Source organism: Desmodus rotundus, chromosome 3 (assembly GCF_022682495.2).
Source record: "Desmodus rotundus isolate HL8 chromosome 3, HLdesRot8A.1, whole genome shotgun sequence".
Taxonomy (NCBI): Eukaryota; Metazoa; Chordata; class Mammalia; order Chiroptera; family Phyllostomidae; genus Desmodus; species Desmodus rotundus.
This window is the reverse complement of record NC_071389.1, coordinates 175,210,701-175,229,301: the sequence shown is the minus strand read 5'-3', so window position 1 is coordinate 175,229,301 and position 18,601 is coordinate 175,210,701. Positions and strand designations below refer to the sequence as shown.

At 41.4% G+C, this 18,601-nt stretch overlaps 1 protein-coding gene across 1 annotated transcript; it reads left to right on the top strand.

The window, feature by feature from the left end:
* Positions 1 to 14,375: 14,375 nt before the first annotated feature.
* On the top strand, positions 14,376 to 18,306 carry PDE6H (phosphodiesterase 6H). The gene is given in 3 exon segments (XM_024575788.3): positions 14,376 to 14,509; positions 15,515 to 15,555; positions 17,851 to 18,306. Coding segments are annotated over 3 exon segments (252 nt in total). The 3' UTR covers positions 17,928 to 18,306.
* The last annotated feature ends 295 nt before the right edge of the window (positions 18,307 to 18,601 follow it).

The following is an 18,601-nucleotide window of genomic DNA, read 5'->3' as shown; positions in this document are numbered from 1 at the left end:
TAATGCCTGTAAAATCAGAACGTATGAGTGCAGTGTGTGTGTGTTTATAGGGGTGAAGAGAACATTCATGACTTTCACTAAATTCTCAGAGGGGCCCACGACCTCCAAAGGATGGAAAACTACTCATTTAGAGCCTGTTCCTGATATATCAGTAGAGTTTCAGTGTGCTGGAGGACAACTGCTATGTTCTCCTAAAATGTCGTCCAGCCTCACATTCAGGGCAGGGATCTACTCGAAACTGCCATTTCTCATTTTCTTCTGTTGCCGTTCCTTGTTCACTTGTACTTGTCAGATGGGAAAACTGAGATTAAGAGGTTCCTTAAAGAAGATTAAAATGGCAGACATCCCGCTTCCAGCCCGTGCTGACAAAGATGCACTTCGCACCCAGGCTCTTACCCACATCTAAGCCTCTGCAAGTGGAAGAACATGCCTGTCACAGTGGGAAGAATGAGTAAGGACCCCCACCCTGTAATACCACACCAAATCAACAGAACCTGGAAACCTCAGCACGAATTTCCAGAAAAATGATCAAGCCTTTGAAGTGCTATATTTTTCAGCTTTTCTTTGCTGTTATAAGGATGCAACTGAAAGATAAATTCTAGGGAAATCTTTTGTGGGGTGGTACATTTGCCACGACTACAGTAAAAAAAGTGGCGCCTGCCTGCAGCCTGTAGAGACTTCCCCTTTCTGCACAGATATATTCCTTGGAGGGGACATGTACAGACAAGAAACTCTTAGAGAAGACTTTCGGCCTTGAAAGCTGTCCGTTCTGAAAGGCATCCGTGAGGCACAAGCAGCAGCCTGAGCTAGAGGGAAGAGCTGCGGTTCAGGCAGGTATTCTGGCTCTGTCTTTTGCTCTCAGGGTATCCTTGGGCTGGACTTTCCTTTCTGAGCCTGTTTCACATCTGTAAAGGAGGGATGGTTCAACCTTTCGCGTTGCTGGAAGGGTTGGAAATAATGTACGAGACAGCATCTACCAGAGTTCTGACCTCAGAGTAAGTGCCCAGCAAATGGTCCAGGCTCAGAAAATCATCACCATCATCATTATTTCATGATTTTCTTATCACATTTTTGTCCTCACTACTGCATAGCTAGTGTTAGCATAACTAGAAAAGAGCTGTTTTCCAGAAAGCAATGAATGAATGAATGAAACAAACAAAATCCCTCATTGACATGGACGGCAATATGGTGGTTACCAGAGGGGAAGAGGGGTGGGGGAGATCGAAGAGGGTAAATGGGGTCAAACACATGTTGATAAAGAGACTAAAGTTTGGGTGATGAGTACACAGAGCAATAATCAGATGATACATTATAATACTGTACAGTTCAAACTTATGTAATCTCATTAACCAATGTCACACTAATAAATCTAATTTTTAAAAGACAGAAATAAATAATCAAAAAGAAGAGTTGTTTTATCTAAGTACTCACAACCACCTTGCACACATCTCAAACATCACTTCTTCCTTTGAAGCTTTCTTCCACTGATTCCAGTGGTTTTTTTTTTCTGAACTCTTCCAGTATGCATTGTTTATACAATATAATTTAGTACATTAGTAAACACTGGCTTGTATTATTAAGTGGCTATTATTAGACCTATGTCTCGACCCAAATATAAAATGCATGAGGAAAAGGCTGTGTCTTACATGCCTTGTATTCCTTGCAGTGCCTTGACTGAATTGTGCAAGAGTTTGAGTAAAATTCTTTAGAAGTATGTCTGTCTAAATTAGACAGAAATGCCTACATTCTTTCTTCTCCCCCTCCCCCTCCATCTTTTTCCTCTGATGATACTGTTGCTTTGGGGAAGAAGAAGTATGGTCATGTGTTTGCAGGGGTTACTGACGCCAACTTTACTTTCATATATATGACATATTAAATTACCTTATTCAAGGTTTCATAACCTTGTCATAAAGGCTCATTTTCAAATACAAATCCCTTATTGGGTATGTGACTTGTGAATATTTTATTCCAGTAAGTAAGTTGTGTTTTCATTCTCTTATCAGAGTTTTCTAGAGAGGAAAAGTTTTTGTTTTACCTTTTTAAAGTATATTTTATTGATTATGCTTTTACAGTTATCCCATTGTTCCCCTTTGCCCACCTCTGCCCAGTACCCGCCTTCCCTCCAGCAATCTCCCTCCAGCCCTTAGTTTATGTCCATGGGTCGTGAAGGTAAGTTCTTTGGCTAGTCCCTTTCCTATACTATTCTTGACATCCCCCTGTCTATTTTATTCCTACCAATTATGCTTCTTGACCCCTGCACCATTTCCCCCCTTCTTCCCCTTCCCCCTCCCAGCTAAGAACCCTCCAAATGATCCCCATACCTATTATTCTGTTCCTGTTCTGGTTGTTTGCTTAGTTTGTTTTTGTTTTTATTTTTTAGATTCAGTTGTTGATAGTTGTGAGTTTGTTGTCATTCTAATGTTCATAGTTTTGATCTTCCTTTTCTTAAGTAAGTCCCTTTAACATTTTATGAAATAATGGCTTGGTGATGATGAACTCCTTTAGCTTTACCTTATCTGGAAAGCACTTCATCTGCCCTTCCATTCTAAATGATAGCTTTGCTGAATAATCTAGGTTGTATGTCCTTACTTTTCATCACTTTGAATGCTTCTTTCCAGCCCCTTCTTGCCTGCAAAGTTTCTTTTGAGAAATCAGCTGACAGTCTTATGGGAACTCCTTTGTAAGTAACTCTCTGCTTTTCTCTTGCTGCTTGGCTTTTTAATTATGATGTGTCTTGGTGTGGTCTCCTTTGAGACCAACTTGATTGGGATTCTCTATGCTTCCTGGACTTGCATGTCTCCTTCATTTGCCAAATTAGGGGGGTGTTCTTTCATTATTTTTTCAAATAGATATCCAATTTCTGGCTCTTTCTCTTCTCCTTCTGGTACCCCTATGATGCGAATGTTTGACCTCTTAAAGTTGTCCTAGAGGCTACTTATACTACCCTCATTTTTTGGATACTTTTTTCTTCTTGTTGTTCTGATTGATTGCTTTTTGCTTCCTAATATTCCAAATCATTGATTTGATTCTCGACTTCATCCACTGTACTGTTGTTTCTTTATTTCAATTAGTGTATCCTTCGTTTCTGACTGTATCTTTTTTATGCTGTTGAGGTCCTCACTAAGTTCCTTGAGCATCCTTATAAACAGTGTTTTGAACTCTGAATCTGATTGATTGCTTATCTCCATTTCATTTAGCTCTTTTTCTGGAGTTTTGATCTGTTCTTTCGTTTGGGCTGTGTATCTTTGTATCCTGGTTTTGGTAGTCTCCCTGTGTTTATTTCTATGTATTAGGTAGAGCTGCTTTGACTCCATGTCTTGGTAGTGTGGCTTCATGTAGTAAGTGTCCAATAAGGTCCAGTGGCACAGCCTCCCTTATCACCCAAGCTGGTTATTTCATATGTGCCCTTCATGTGGGCTGAATATACCCTCCTTTTGTAGTTGAGCCTTGGTTGCTGTTGACAGATCAGTGGGAGGGATTTACCCAGGCCAGCTGCATTTAGTCAGCTGCAAGGACTGGCTGTGACCACCTATCACCAACCTCCACCCTTCGTGGAGGATCAGCTGTGCAGGGGCAGTGTGGTGCTGCTCCACAGTGGTCTGTAGCTGTTCACTGGGTATGTTGGCCCTGGGGTTTCCTGGGTGGTGCAGCCCATGGCCAGCCCCCACCTGTGTTTTGCCTCGGGCTGCCCTTCCTGAACTATAAAGCAATCTGAGATGGCTGCTACTTGTGCTGGGCTTGGAGATTCCTAGCTAAAACCAAACTGTGACACTAATCTGGCTGTTGCTACTGCCTGCCTGGAGCTCACTGTTGCTTGTTTGATAGGATTTAGGAAGTTGTGAAGCACAAGCCAATACCAGCCTTTCATGTGGAAAAGCAGCTTGGATGGGCCTATAAGTTGGGGAGTGGGGCAGAGTCTCTGGGGATCTCCAAGGTGGGTCAAACAGTGTTAGCCAGATTGATGGAGTCTCCAATATGGCATCAGCCTGCTGTCTCTGTGGCTCTATGGAGGGAGGGTTCAGAAAAGGGATAATGGTAACTGCTCACCTTGATGCCAGTCACTTCAGCCTCTCCCAGTATGCCACTGGTGCCCTTCAAACTGCCACCCTGGTGCTGGAACTCAGAGGGAGTAAGTCGAGTAGGTGAGTCTGTGTGTGGGTTCTTTAAGAGGAACTGCTTGGGGCTCCAGCAGTTTCTTCCACTGACTCAATCCCCACTGGTTTTTGCAACCAGAAGTTGTGGGGACTTATCTTCCTGGCACTGGAACTGTGGGCTGTGGGTCCTGGTGTGGGGCCGGGACTCCTCACTCCCAAGATACCCCTCCCAAATTTTTGTCCACCACACATGGGTGAGATATCAACCTGTTCCATGTCTGCACCCCTCCTACCAGTTTGGATGGATGTGGTTTCTTTAATTCCATAGTTGTCAGACTTCCATTCAACTTGATTTCTGATGGTTCTGATTGATGGTTTTTCTATATTTTACTTGTAATTTTGATGTGGTTGTGTGAAAAAGTGAGCCATGTGTGCTTACACTGCCATCTTGACTGGAAGCCAAAAAAAATTTTAATTTTGGTGAAGTCAAATATATTTGTTTTTTCCTGTTACAAATTGTACTTTCACTGGCAAGTCTAAGACCTCTTTACTTAGTCCAAAGCCCTGAACATTTTCTCCTATTTTTTTCCTAAAAGTTTACAGTTTCACATTTTACATATAGGTCTAACACACTTTAAACTAGTTTTTTTGTTTGTTTGTTTGTTTTAGAGAGTATGAGATTTAAGTGGGAAGTTTTAGGAGCATAAGGTATGAGGTTTAGATGTTCATTCTCCAGCACCAGTTGTTGAACAAGATCTCATTTGTCCAGTCAATTTCTTTTACACCTTTGTTAAAAATTAATTGGACAAATTCATGTGGGTCTATACCTAGGTTCTCTATTCGGTTTCATTGATTGTGAGTCTATTCCTCTATCAATATCATACTGTCCTGAACAATGTATTTGTATAGTAAGCCTTACAGGAAGGAAGAGTAATTCCTTCCCACCTTATTTTCTACTTTCTAAAAATTGTTTTGGCTTGTACAGTCTCTGTTTCTATATGAATTTTAGAATAAACTTATCTATATCTACAGAAAACTACTCTGGAACTCTTATGGGAACTACATTAAGCATAGATCAATTTAAGAAAAATTTACATCTTTTCTAGATTTACACCTAATTATTTTATTTTCTTGAGAGCAATTATAAATGACAGTACTTTTATTATTATTTTAAAATTGTAAACACAAATATTAAATTTATTTACACATGAGAATGAATGTTTCTCCTTCAAATTTATCATATCTACAGGCTATTTGCCTATTTCAGTCATCTTTTTCTTTCTTTTAAAAAAAATTGAGGTATAATTGACATATAACATTAATTTCAGGTATACAACATAATGATTCAATATTTGTATATATTGCAAAATGATCACCACAGTAAGTCTAGTTAACATCTGTCATCATACATACTTACAAAGTTTTTATCTTGTGGTGAGAACTTTTAAGATCTACCCTCATAGCAACTTTGAAATATGTAATACTGTGCAGTTTTATTACAGTTTTCATCTGGTTTTTGTGTCAAAACTTTCAACAGAATTCTATGCAGCAGAGAGAAAGAAGGAGCTTATACCCTTTGCAACAGCATGGATGGAACTGGAGAGCATTATGCTAAGTGAAATAAGCCAGGTGGTGTGCAACAAATACCATATGATCTCACCTTTAACTGGAACAAAATCAACAGAAGAAAAAAGCAAACAAAATATAACCAGAGACATTGAAGTTAAGAACAATCTAACAATAGCCAGAGGAGAGGGGGAAGGCACAGTGAGGAGAAGGGTTTTCAGGAACTACTATAAAGAACACATGGACAAAACCAAGAGGGAGGGTGGAAGCAGGGGAAGGAGGTGGGTTTGGTTGGGGTGGGGTAGAGAGGTGGGGAGAAAATACAGACAACTGTAATTGAACAACGATAAAATAATTTAAAAATTGAAAAAAAAAAACCTTTTCATGTTGAGAAAATTGGCCTCATGAAATGTTAGGAAGTGCTCCCTCCTCTCTATGTCCTCAAAGATAATATTGTATTTTTAATTAATGTTATTTTCTTCAAGATTAACAATGTTGTTCTGAAAGATACATAATTACAGTAGCATATTAAGGGAAAGAGGAACCAGCCTTATAATTCTTTCTTCACATTATGATGTTCCCCTCTGGAGTCCAGCGTGCATTAGTCAGAGGTGGAAGCTCAGGCTAGGAGATTTCAAATGTGGAGGAAATGTGACTTGGATGTGGATCGCTTCACTCACTGGTATTTTAAGAAATACCAAAGAAAGATTGAGACTAGCACTTGGGTAAGCAGCTTATAGGACAGCTAAAATTTTAATCACTTTCTAATTACTTAGTACCTGCCCTTTAACTCTTCCTTGAATGTAATTAATAATACTTTCCCATCTGCCAAAGGGGATCAAGAACCAAGGATTATAGAGCTATGGAAGATGGATTTCTTTTTTAAAAAAGCATTTTATATTTAGTTTTAAAAACATGCAGTAAAACTCACTCTTTGTGGTGTACCATTCTATGAGTTTTGGCAAATGCAGAGTTAGTTATATATACACCACTACTATCAAGATGCCAAATAGTTCCATCATCCTTCAAAGATCCCTTGTATTTTCCCTTTATAGTCAACCCCTGGCCGCCACCGATCTGTTCTCCAACCCTGTACTTTCGCCTTTTCCAGAATGTCATAAATGAAAGATGACAATATAGGAACTTTTGACTCCAGCTTCTTTCACTTAATAAAATGTGCTTAATATTCATCTATGTCATTACATCTATCGATTTCTTTTTCTTCTTTCTTTCTTTCTTTTTTTTTTTTTGCCCAATAAATTTTGCCCAACCAGCGAATAGGGTCACATTGCTGTAAACCAGGTGAGGAATCAGCAAGGAATTTCTCTGGTAAAACTTTGGGTCTGCGAAATCTTAGTGCCCAGCACACCCAAAGTTTTACCAGAGAAATTCCTTGCTGATTCCTCACCTGGTTTACAGCAATGTGACCCTATTCGCTGGTTGATGAGATCAGAGATAGGTAACTGACCAAAAGTCAGCCATCTACTAGGCCAACCAGTAAACAGTGAAATGACTTGGTCCAAGAGCTCTGTCTAACAGAGGGAGTGTATAGTGGCTGCTGATGGCCAGCCTACTCACATCCTTCACATACAGTCAGGATGAGCAGCCACGTGGAAGAGGGAGCAACAGGAGCTTTCCCTGAAGGTACCAGGTGACCCGATCTTTAGAACGTCACAGTGGTTTCAGCAATGTTCCATTCTCCACACTGCCTTGCTGCAGGTGGTTGAGTTCCTGCTTTCATACTGCCCCTTGTACCCCATAATTTTGCTCTTTTCACTGTTCTTTGCTTCCAGATATTCCAAAATTCCTTCTGTTACCATTTCTTTTCTGTTACAAGAGCTTCCTTTATCACTCACTTTAAGAGAGTTTTTCAAATGAAATACTTGGACTTTTCATACCCCATCATCCCTCACGCTCCACTCTCCTGGATCTGCCTTGGAGGGATAAGAGTTGTAGCAAGCGTACCCTCACTGCCCTACTGAGAATCACTGCACTACATGTCCCGTTATGAATAAATGTGGTTTATCTCTCTCAGCAGTGTTGGGGTCAAAAAAACCCATTGAGAATGCTGACATACTAAATCGTTCATTTTACATGTGAGGAAACACAGCAGAGACGTGGTAAAACCAAGCCTACACAAGGGTCTAGAATAGCACTTCTCAAACATTAATGGGCAAATAAATCACCTTGGCACCTTATTAAAATGCAGAGTCTGATGCAGTTAAGTCTGGAGAAGGGTCTGAGAGCCTGCGTTTCCAGCAAGTGCCCAGGTGCTGCTGATGCTGTTACACTATGTTTAGCAACATTCTAGCAACTTTACTGCTCTTTCCACTGCCTTTATGCACTGCAGTCTGTGGCCTTCATTCTCAAAAACAATGAAGAATGTGCGAGGATTTGACAGGTAAGCATCTAGATATCCATATGCCTAGTGCATAGGAAGGAGTACAGGAGGATAGAAATGGTCATGGAGACACAGAGGAGAACATGGAAAGACCCATCCAGAGAAAACATTTGGCTCTGCCTTCAACACTGCAATTTTGATGAGGACAACCTGGAAGGCTTATTGAAAACTCTTAAATTGATTAACTGCCCATGTAATCTGCTTGGGGCTGCAGGTTAAGAAGCTTCCCCTGCTTAGGAAGGATAAATTGACCTTCTTGTTCTATACTGTTACAGAGTGCAATTCTCTAATAAGTAACAATTTACAGAAGGTACCCTGCACTTCAGTGGAAAGGCGTGAGACTGACCAGCAACACGTGCTTCTCGGTCCATGTCCACCTTCCTGTGTATAGCACAAAGCTGTTCCCAGACTTGGGCCTTGCTTCTGCTCTACTGCTAACTTGATATGCAGTCTTGAATAAATCAATTTCCCTATGACAAATTTTTCAGAGCTTAATGATTCCAGCATATGGGCTAAGTCCACTTAAAACTCTATAAAGTGTGCAGAAATTAATATCAGCGGCTTAATGCAAGTGGAGGATGGAAGCCAAGTCCCCACTGAATTAGATTGTAACCTGAGCCCTACACTCTGAAGCCTTTGAGAGTGGAAGATCCAACCACCAATTCTCAAATATACGTCTGCAGGAGGAGTTCCAGCTACTGCTTGGACTCTTTCTCTGTTAAGTATCACTGATTTTTGTCGTTTCTGCTTTGTGGTCCTGACTCTCTGAGAAGATGTATACAATACCAACTAGGGAAGGATGTCGCATATTTCTCATGGTCACTGCTCACATGATCAGCATGCCCACTGCAGCAGGGGCCACTGTGTTCTGCTCTTTTTAGTTATCTAAAGTCTCACAAAAAGTATGTTATGGTGTGTGTCTGTGTGTGTATGTGTGTGTGAGAGAGAGAGATTATATACAGGGTGGGCAAAAGTAGATTTACAGTTGTGAGTATGTGAAACACAGTTTATTCTTATATTCTTATTTATTAATTATTATATCATTTTCCATACAAACAACTGCAAACCTACTTTTGTCCCACCCTGAACGTGGCTGAGTGTGTGTCGGGAGAGGGAAGGCACGGGAGGCAACAAGACTGAAGGTGGGAGGGGAGACGGACAGAAGGCGCTGAATCACAAACTGCAGATCAACTCTTGGATGTAACACTGTGTGTGTGTGTGCTTGTGAAGTTGATACTTATTTATTGACAGGAGAGAAAGAGAGCCGAAGTCAGTTATGTAAGAGTATTGAGTGATCAGAGAACTCTTAAGCCTAACCCAGTCTCACCCCATATTCTTTTGACCACTTTGCACCTGGGCTGGGGCTCTAATCTGATGATGATGGGATTGGGTAGCATGAGAGTGTTACAGAGAGATACATCAGGATGCAAAGATCCTTTATTCATCTACTGTGAAGAAGGCAACTGGGCAGCTTGCAGGAGCCACATTCAGCTCTGTGATTATTTCTTAACTTCTGGTAAGTTTAAGTGTGACATATAATCGTAGGGCTTTGGGGTGGGGTTGGGTGGGGTGAACTCGATATGGCTCTAAAACAAAGACATGGAGGGAGAGAATATGTTGAACATGTGTGCCTGGACTGGTGTCAGGAAGAAAACATGAGAGAAATACCCCAAAGTTCCTTAGAGTGCCATGGGAAAAGCTAAGAAGTGAAACTTGATTATTACAAGGTCTCTGCAAACCTTGGTTACTAAATTTATTTAGAAAGAACTGAAACCGGATAGGCTGCCATTTGTGCTGCCTGTCACTACCAGACCCAATAAGCAGAGACAAGGATTGAATCTTTGTGAGCACTTTATTCAGATGGTCGGTGACCTGAGAAGACAGTGGGTTTGTACCCTAACAGACTGTCTTAAATTCCATTTTAAATTGACCATTTTTATAAGGAGAAGAAAAGTATAGGTAAGGGGTTTGGAATTCAGGGAAAAGTTAATTGGATTAAAAACCCCCAACTTCAGCATTCTATCCCTGGGCGGTGGTCTTTTGCTGTGTCCCGGGTGGTGGTCCTCTCACCCTGGAGTACAATGGCTCAGATACCATCTTGAATTGCTTGAGTCTTCCTGAGGCACACAGGTGGAACTGCTTATGGTTTCCTGGAGTCAGGGTGGGTCACACCTTCAGTTCCTGGAACAATAGCTTTTACATGCATTGATTACTAGCTATTAGCTATCACCTGAAACTAAAATTTTTCCAACATTTGAGTCCCCCATCAGAATCCAAAACGAATCCTTCTTTTTGGGGGGTGGGGGCCTCCACAGAGCACTGTTTTCTGAGAAAGGAGTGATCTGGAGCACTGAAAGATTACACAGCAAACAGGTCTTTACTCCCAGGATGTGCTGCAAAACTTGACTCAGGCCCCAGGGGGCCCACAGGAGAGTGTGGGGATATGGAGAACCACAGCCAGAGTCATGGTGGGAATGACTGACCACAGTGTAGGGGGGGTGACTGAGCCCACTCCTTCTGAGGTGAAAGTGTTTGTTTGTTCCAATGTGAAGCAAGGTACTTGCTGGACTTTTGGGGTTTTTTTTTTTCATGGCTTCGATTTGGGTTTTCCTTGGTTTTCTAAATTATGTGACTTTCTCAGCCTCAACAGGACCCTGGGTGACATTTATGGGCCCAACTCCACTGGAGGAGACAATACTCTTGTACCTCTTGCTTCCCCCCTGCTTCTCCTAGTCCATCAACAATAAAATTGTCTGTCTGCCCATACCTTTGCTGAGGAAACTGGAAGTCTATGGTGAAACCAGGAGCATCGGAAAGGCTGACCCAGGAACCTTCTGAACTCAGCTGGAATTTACAGAGGATCACACTCTGTAGCTTCCTACAGCTTCCGTTACTTTGGATCTAAGGGGACACTAATGCTGCTGCTTCCCTACCAAACTGTGCCTTGAAATATTACATTGTTGCATTCACTTCTTTCTGCAGGAGAGCAGTTTGTAATCTCAAAAGGGGAAGGACTGTCATTGCTTTAAAAAGCGGGGAAATATTCTGCCTCACCAAGGAATGGATTGCTTGACACTTTTAGAGGCAAAAATGTGAAACCTCCTCTTATAGCTAACATCAGATCTGATGCTTGTTCAGGATTATTCAGCTCCAAGGATGCCCTTGAATTCCTAAGAATGCATGACCAGGATAAGTTTAGTCCTTGGTGATCTCTGGCAGACAGGACTGACTTCCCCAGGTAGAAAATGGTCATATTGGGTCTGCTGCTCCCACAGGTTCTCCAGGGAGAATTGTAGGGCAGATCTCTGGCATCTGGCATCTAGAGATCTTGACTGTCCTAGGTACTTAAGCAAATATTGTACATGAGACATACAATAAACATAATAACAATTATTATTCATAGTGCAAATCCCAAGGGCCTTGAAGATCCAGGGATTAAGTAGGCAGCTGTGATGTGACTCTTTTGGAGCAGAATTCTTTTAAATAATGCACCGCACTTAGAGTTAGACATGAGCTCTGTCCAAGTCTAGAGTTGCAACTTCAAAATTATGTAAATATACAAAAGAAACATACAAGAAAAAGTAAGTGTCATCAGGGGAAGATGGAAGTCAAATGTGGTTTTTAAATTCTTTGGCACTGATGTGAGGGGGTACAGAAGAATCCAAGGAAGACAGAATTCCTTCTAAAACAGAACCAGGAATAAGTTCATCATTGGGGCACTTGAAGGATGCAGAGGATCACCCAGTGAGATGACAGTCACCTCTCGGTGCATGACAAGGGCTCTTCAGCAGGTGGCCCAAGAACAGGGATGTGGGAGTCCAGGTGAACCTGAGTCACAACCGTCGATTTGTTTGCATGGCTTCCCTGGTTCCCAGGTCTAGTACCTAGTTACTCTTTTTGGGGGCACTTTTCACCAAACACTATTCACATTATCTTCTTTAATTTTTCCCATAACCCTAAAACAGAAGGTATTATTTGATTCATTTTATGAATAGAATAAGGCCCAGAGAGGTTATGCAACTTAATTAAGGTCACATAGCCAGTTTTGTAGAGCAGGGATTTGATTCTAAAACACATACTTTTTACACTGCATTGCCTGTTTCCCCCACCCCCAAGGGTAATTTTGATTCATTCAGGCTATCTCAGGCCCTCACATTATAGATCTGGATCTAACAGAGTAGGATCCTAGTTAGTATTGCCCGATGAAACAGAAGATGACCAATTACATTTAAATTTCAGATAAATAACAAATTATTTTTTGGTATAAGTATGTGCCATTAAATATTTGGGATACACTTATACTTAAAAAACTTTGTTCTTAATTCAAATTTAATTGGGTGTTCTGGATTTTTACTTATTAAATCTGACTATCCTAATCTTAATAGGCTTTCCAGATGAGAGAAAGGAAGGTTTGTGGTTTCTCACTACTTTGAAAGAATTGGGAAATCCAAAAACGCTTTATCCGAGAGAAATTCTCCAGTGTTTCTCTGTGGCTTTGGCAGAACTGGGAAGTGTCAGTTACTGGTGGCACGCTCTGAGAAAAATACTCCTCTTGGATGCCCACCAGCACCTCCCATGGTCTGAAACGCCCTTCAGAGAGGCACAAACATTGCCTGTTTACTGGGGCAGGAGAGGGCCCAAGGCACAAGAACTGGCTTCAGTGAGCAAGGGACCTGGCGGTGCATTCCTGAGCCCCTGAGGGATTTGTAAGGTGAAGAACCGCTGATGCCTTCCCTATATTTTGATGGAGAAGGTCACAGAGCCAAGCTCTCACATTCAAGGTCTTAGTTCAATTTTTCTTTTATTGATTCACTCATTTGACATGGCATACCTACTAAGTGCCAGGCTCTGTTGCTGGTTCCATGACCACAGAAATCAATAAAACTGAGAAAGCAGCCTCGTGGGGCACATTCCAGTGGGAGATTAAGATGAAATCCTTAGCATGAGCAGGTGATCCAGGCGCCTGGCCAGGTTCGCCATCCCTGGTTCCGGCTCACAAATTAGTCGATGTGTTTCTATTGAACAAATTGAGAATTGGCAGGAGAGGATAAAAATAGCATTTTGGGTAAGGAAGAATGTCTTGGAGGTAAGGATAATAATTTAACATGATTTTAAGAGTAATAAGAAAAAGTCAGTGAAGTTATACAATATATTTGAGGGATGGGCAATGTGGCAGAAAGAAAGAAAACAGGCTAGCACAAGCCAAAATTGTCAGGGATAGTTGAAGCTAAGGATATTAGCATCAGTGTATGTGAGTGAAGTGAAGACCTCAATGAAAGCATAGCCCCCGGGCAGTGGGTTATGTAACGGGTTGGCTCAAGGTGAGAGATTAAGCTTCTTTGGAGGTTCTTTGGAGCTTTTCAGAATCTCCCTTCCCAGGTTAAATGTTATCAATGTTTTTGATAGAAAAGGAGAAAGAAAAAAATTCTTCAGGTTAGCAACATGTGTTTTAAATATACCTCTGTCAGTCCCGTTCTCTGACCTGTACTTGCAGAGTGACCAGGTGCGTTTCCACAGCTACAAGGAAAGCCTGGGAAAACCACAGTGGATAGGTTCGTGATTTGCACAGGAAAAAATGTTGAGGATTTCTGAGAAATGTGTAACTGAAGAACTTCATGTCTGGATGTGAAGTTAAATCCCAAGTTTAGTACTCCATCACCCTGTGTCGAGTTTCCTATTTGTGTGGGTGTGTACTGGGGTGTGTTGCATGCTTTCCTGGGTGTTGATGTAGCTGATTCAGAGCTATCCCTGCCGAGGCAGCTACATTTTCACCCCCTAGAACGAGGCCAGAAATCTCTGGATCATGTGAGGATTAAGTAAAATAAAGACTATAAAGAACAAAGACCATAAAAATGGTCAACAAACATTCGGAGTCAGGTTATTGTGCTGCCGGGTGGAGGAACACGTGAAGCTCAAAGAACACGGCAGTGCTGTAAAGACTGCGTTTAGTGGAACTGGGGATCACAGAGGGGGAGTGGACCTTTCTGGCTTTCACCTAGAAAGCTAGAGACAGAGGTCCTGGAACAACAAATCTACCTAGATTTTTGAAATCTATCAGTTGTCAGTTTGTCCTCCACTCTACTGAGTGTCCCGGTCAATTTATACCATATTTTCTTTAAAATCCCTTTAAAAGATGATACCTTCTTTTCTATTGCATCAACATGAAGTACTTCAGCTTCTTTATCAGGGGCTTTCTCTTCCCAGTTTACAGTGAGGGTATAAAAACAATGGTCCTCCTACCCTGAAGGCGCTTGTTTCCTGTTGCTGTCTAAGGTGCCTGAAGGACAGCCATCAGCCACCCAAGGACCATCAGAATGAGTGACAATACTACTTTGGTTCCCCCAGCTTCAAACCAGGGTCCCACCACTCCACGCAAAGGGCCCCCCAAGTTCAAGCAGAGGCAGACTCGCCAATTCAAGAGCAAGCCTCCTGCAGAAGGTGTGAAAGGGTAAGACCAAGATGAAAAACAAGATTTTTCTATTGTTTCTTTTCTCCCACAAGACTCTTTAAGTTCTGAGATTTAATGCTCACATGATTAAGTAGACTTACAAAAATTTCCATTCCATCTTCTATTTTCCTCTGTTCCACAATCTTTGCTGCATCATGTTTTTAGCTCTGGAATGCTTTCTCTCTCAGGTCTAAGGCCAAATCCAGCACGGCAAGGGGAGCCTTTCACAGTAACCTTTCACTTGAACTTCCCGACTTCTCTTGACCACTCCCTTTCACCAACGTGCCCCGTGCATTAGCCTGGAACACAGAACCACTGGCCATTTCCAGAACTCACAGTTTATTTTTAGGGCTTCAATCTTACGTCTTAAGTTCTTTGTTCTTCTCGTTCTCTCCTTGGCAACGTCTTATTTATTTTTCAGTACTTGCTCAATAAGTTAATTTCTTTCTGAAGACATTACTGACTCTCATTAATTAATTCCATGTTCTCATTTTGTACATTCAGTTATCATAACTTGTATTATTTTATATTACATTTATTTATTTTTATGTGTTCCTTGAGACTGAGCTCCCTCAGAGAAAATTTGTTTTTTTCCTTAACTCCCAGCACCTAACACAGTGTCTGGCATGTAGTAGATGCCTAATAAACAAACGAATGAATTAATCACTTTAATGCCTTCCATGTTGCTTTCTCATTCCAGGTTTTATTTTTACAAAGTGTAGTTGACTAAATTGCCCCACTGATAATTCTTTCTGGCTCTCAGTTGTCTTCAGTTAACTTTTTACAGGGGAAAAATATCTCTCCGCTGGGACACACTGTTTAAAACCTGCCTGAGTCCATTTGCTTTACCTTAACGCAATGCAAACATAAGGAGTTTCTCAAATACAAAAGCTTAAACCTCCTTTTCTTCCCTCTTGAGTCAGGAAATTCTCCATGTGAGTCATTCCAGGTTCCCTTTGCCCTGACCTCAGCTCATTTCTCTTTTATTTATTTTTTTTCCAATAGGTTTGGAGATGACATTTGAGGCATGGAAGGGCTAGGAACAGGTGAGCCACCCAAAGACTTACATGAGGACCTGGCCTTGAAGTTTTATCTTTTTATCCGCTTCAGGCCTTAAGGGGCAGTTGAAAGTTACTGAAGAGACCTAAGGCAAGCAGTTCTTTTAAAGACTTAAGACACATGGGGTTTCAGTTTGACCTCCTTGGTGAGCATGTGTGTGCTGAGAGGCAAACACTGGACAAAACCAGAAGGCACAATGTTTAACGAATCCTCTTGTTTTGTTAACTGAACAACTCTTGAGAACTGCAGACTTCCATGGTGGAAAGGTTCTCAGTTAGTCTAGACCAACTTCTTTATTTTTCAGAAGAGAACTCCGAGACATAGGGGAATTAAGAGACAATCTGAGGCCAGGAGTGAGGTACTGGAAACAGGGCGGGGCCCGGAGAGCCTTTTCACTCCACCAGGCCAACCACACCCTCCCTCACTTCCTCTTTTCACCCGCACGCTGGCGCCCAGAACAGGGCCCTGCACACTGAATGCATGTAATACAACATTTTTTCATTGCTTAGAATTTTTGTTCTTTGCATAATGAGTGCAAATTACTGCATATTCCTTTAAAAAAATTAATTGGATTTATTTTTTAGAACAGTTTTAGGTTTACAGAAAAATTAAGTAGAAAGGTACAGAGTTCCTATATACCTATCTGCCACCTTCCTCCCCCTGTACAAAGTCTCCCTTATTATTAATAACTTGCATTTGTGTGGTATATGTGTTACAATTAACGAATCAATAGCCATATGTCACTATTCACTAAAGTCCATAGCTTATATTAGGGTTCATTCTCTGGGTCGTTGTCCAGTTCTAGGGCTTTCGAAAAATGCACAAGGTCATGTGTGTCCACCTTTCCAGGCTCACATAGAATAGTTTCACTGTCTCCCAAATCCCCTGTGCTCTCTGTCCATCCCCCCAGATGGTCCTAACACCCGTTAATTGTATACTGTCTATAGTTTTGACTTTCCAGATTGTCATATAGTTAGAATCGTACAGAATATAGCTTTTCCAGACTTCTTCCAGTCAACAGTATTCTTTCATTTAAGGTTTCTCCATGTCTTTACACGACTTGATAGCTCATTTCTTTTTATCACTGAATAATATTTCATTGTAGGGTTGTAGTATAGTTTATTTACCCTATTGAAGGACATCCCGGTTGCTTACAAGTTTTGGCAATGATGAATAAAGCTGTTTAAACATGTTTGTGCCGGGTTTTGTGTGGACCTAAGTTTTCAACTCATCCAGTACACTTCTTTAAAAAGTTGAATTTATTGGTGACATTGGTTGATAAAGCCATGCATGTTTCCAGTGTACAACTCAATACGATGCACTTTTGATGAATGCTGCACTGAGTAATCAGTGTCCTTACCAGGCGGTTCTTGGTGTATTTGCTTTTGGCAGTCAAATGGCACTTCGGAATCTCAAGTAAATTTTCTAGCTACTTTATAAAGCTCATGTGTTCTTTTTCTAAATCAACTGCCTCTATATTTTGGCCAGATGCGTTAAAGATCAGCAAATCCACTCTGGAAGACATGCTCAACTCTGCCAGCGTATTTGGAATAATAGAAAGAGGCTTATACCAGAAGGTCTGAGGTTTTTGTTTTCTGGTTCTAGTCCTATTTCTACAACTTGCAATTTTTTACTAGGTGTTTATTTATCCTTTCTGGGTATCAACGAACTTCTCCATAACTTGGAGATAATACTATCTTATTGCCTGATGCAGGGACCTGGATTAGAGGATCCCTTGAGATCACTTCTCAATATGCAATTGGATGGAGGCATTTCACAATGTAAAGGAGCTGAAGAAGGAGTCAGTGAAGCCCAAAGAATTCATCTGGATTGGTGGGGGGGGGGGGGGGTAGGGAGGCTGAGGGTTTCCAGATCCTAGAAAGTTAAAATGCTCCTATTTCTCATTTTAACCCTCAGCCTGACTAGAATTCTACTTCTGACCCCTCCTTAGTGGTTGTGCTTTGGGGAGATCCTGGGGCATCAGCAAGATGCACCCCCACAATGCCTTGTCAACAGCCTAGGGTCACCTCCCCAAAGAGGATGAGGAATAGAACCAACAAAGATACCTGGAGGGGGCTGTGCTGGGGGCATCAGAGCCCTCAGAGGATTATTTAAGCAATTGGTCTGATCCTCTGGGCTTCAAGGCCACTCTGGATACCTTCCCCGTCACCTGGACAATGAATAGGAGAGAGGCATGAGGTGTCTTCTGCTGAAGGATGTCTGAAGAAAAGGCTCTCCTGGGGGTGAGGTTGGCTTATAAATTCTTCTTCCTTCTCTTGCAGATATCACGGTGATGTGCCCCTGGAAGGCATTCAGCCACCTGGCATTGCATGAGCTTGCTCAGTTTGGGATCACCTGAGGCACCAGGGGTTCTGCCACTCTCAACAGCATCTGCTGGAACTTTGATTGCTTTTGCCCTGTTGATTTTGCCCTATTGAGTCGTGAAACTCAGTCTTGTTCGGAAGCGGTTTCTTTGACTTACAGTTATTTCCTGTAAGTAACTACTAAGAGTTCTCTGAGTATCAGACTCTCTCATACAGTATAGTTTAGCTCAGAATAATGGGTGAAAATCAACTTAAGTTAGGACATTTTAAACTTGGCCACCTTTTCCTATTAGCTGGTGAGAAGTAATCAATATTGCTCTAAACTTTTTATTTATTAAGTTGTTCAAATCTGTTTTTTAGTAGGCATTCTTTATGATTAGTAGTAGGCTTTAAAAATAACATGTCACTCTCCTTCCTTTCTCACTTAATAAAGAAGATATTTACCTTGACTCTTACGATGAAATTGTATTAAATGCTATATGCAAATATCTGATGCCCTGTTCTAAAAAAAGTAAACACAGAAGGCACATTCATACAGGAAATAACCACAGTGCAGGGGAAAGAGCATAGGATTAAGAGTCAAGTTCTGATTCCTTGTAACTTCGTAAAGCCTACACTTCCTGAAGGGTCTAACTTTGTTTGATCTTGGCTGTCCCTGAAGTCCTGTGTGGGGTTAAATCGTACAGCTCTGAGCTGGTAGAAGGCCGGA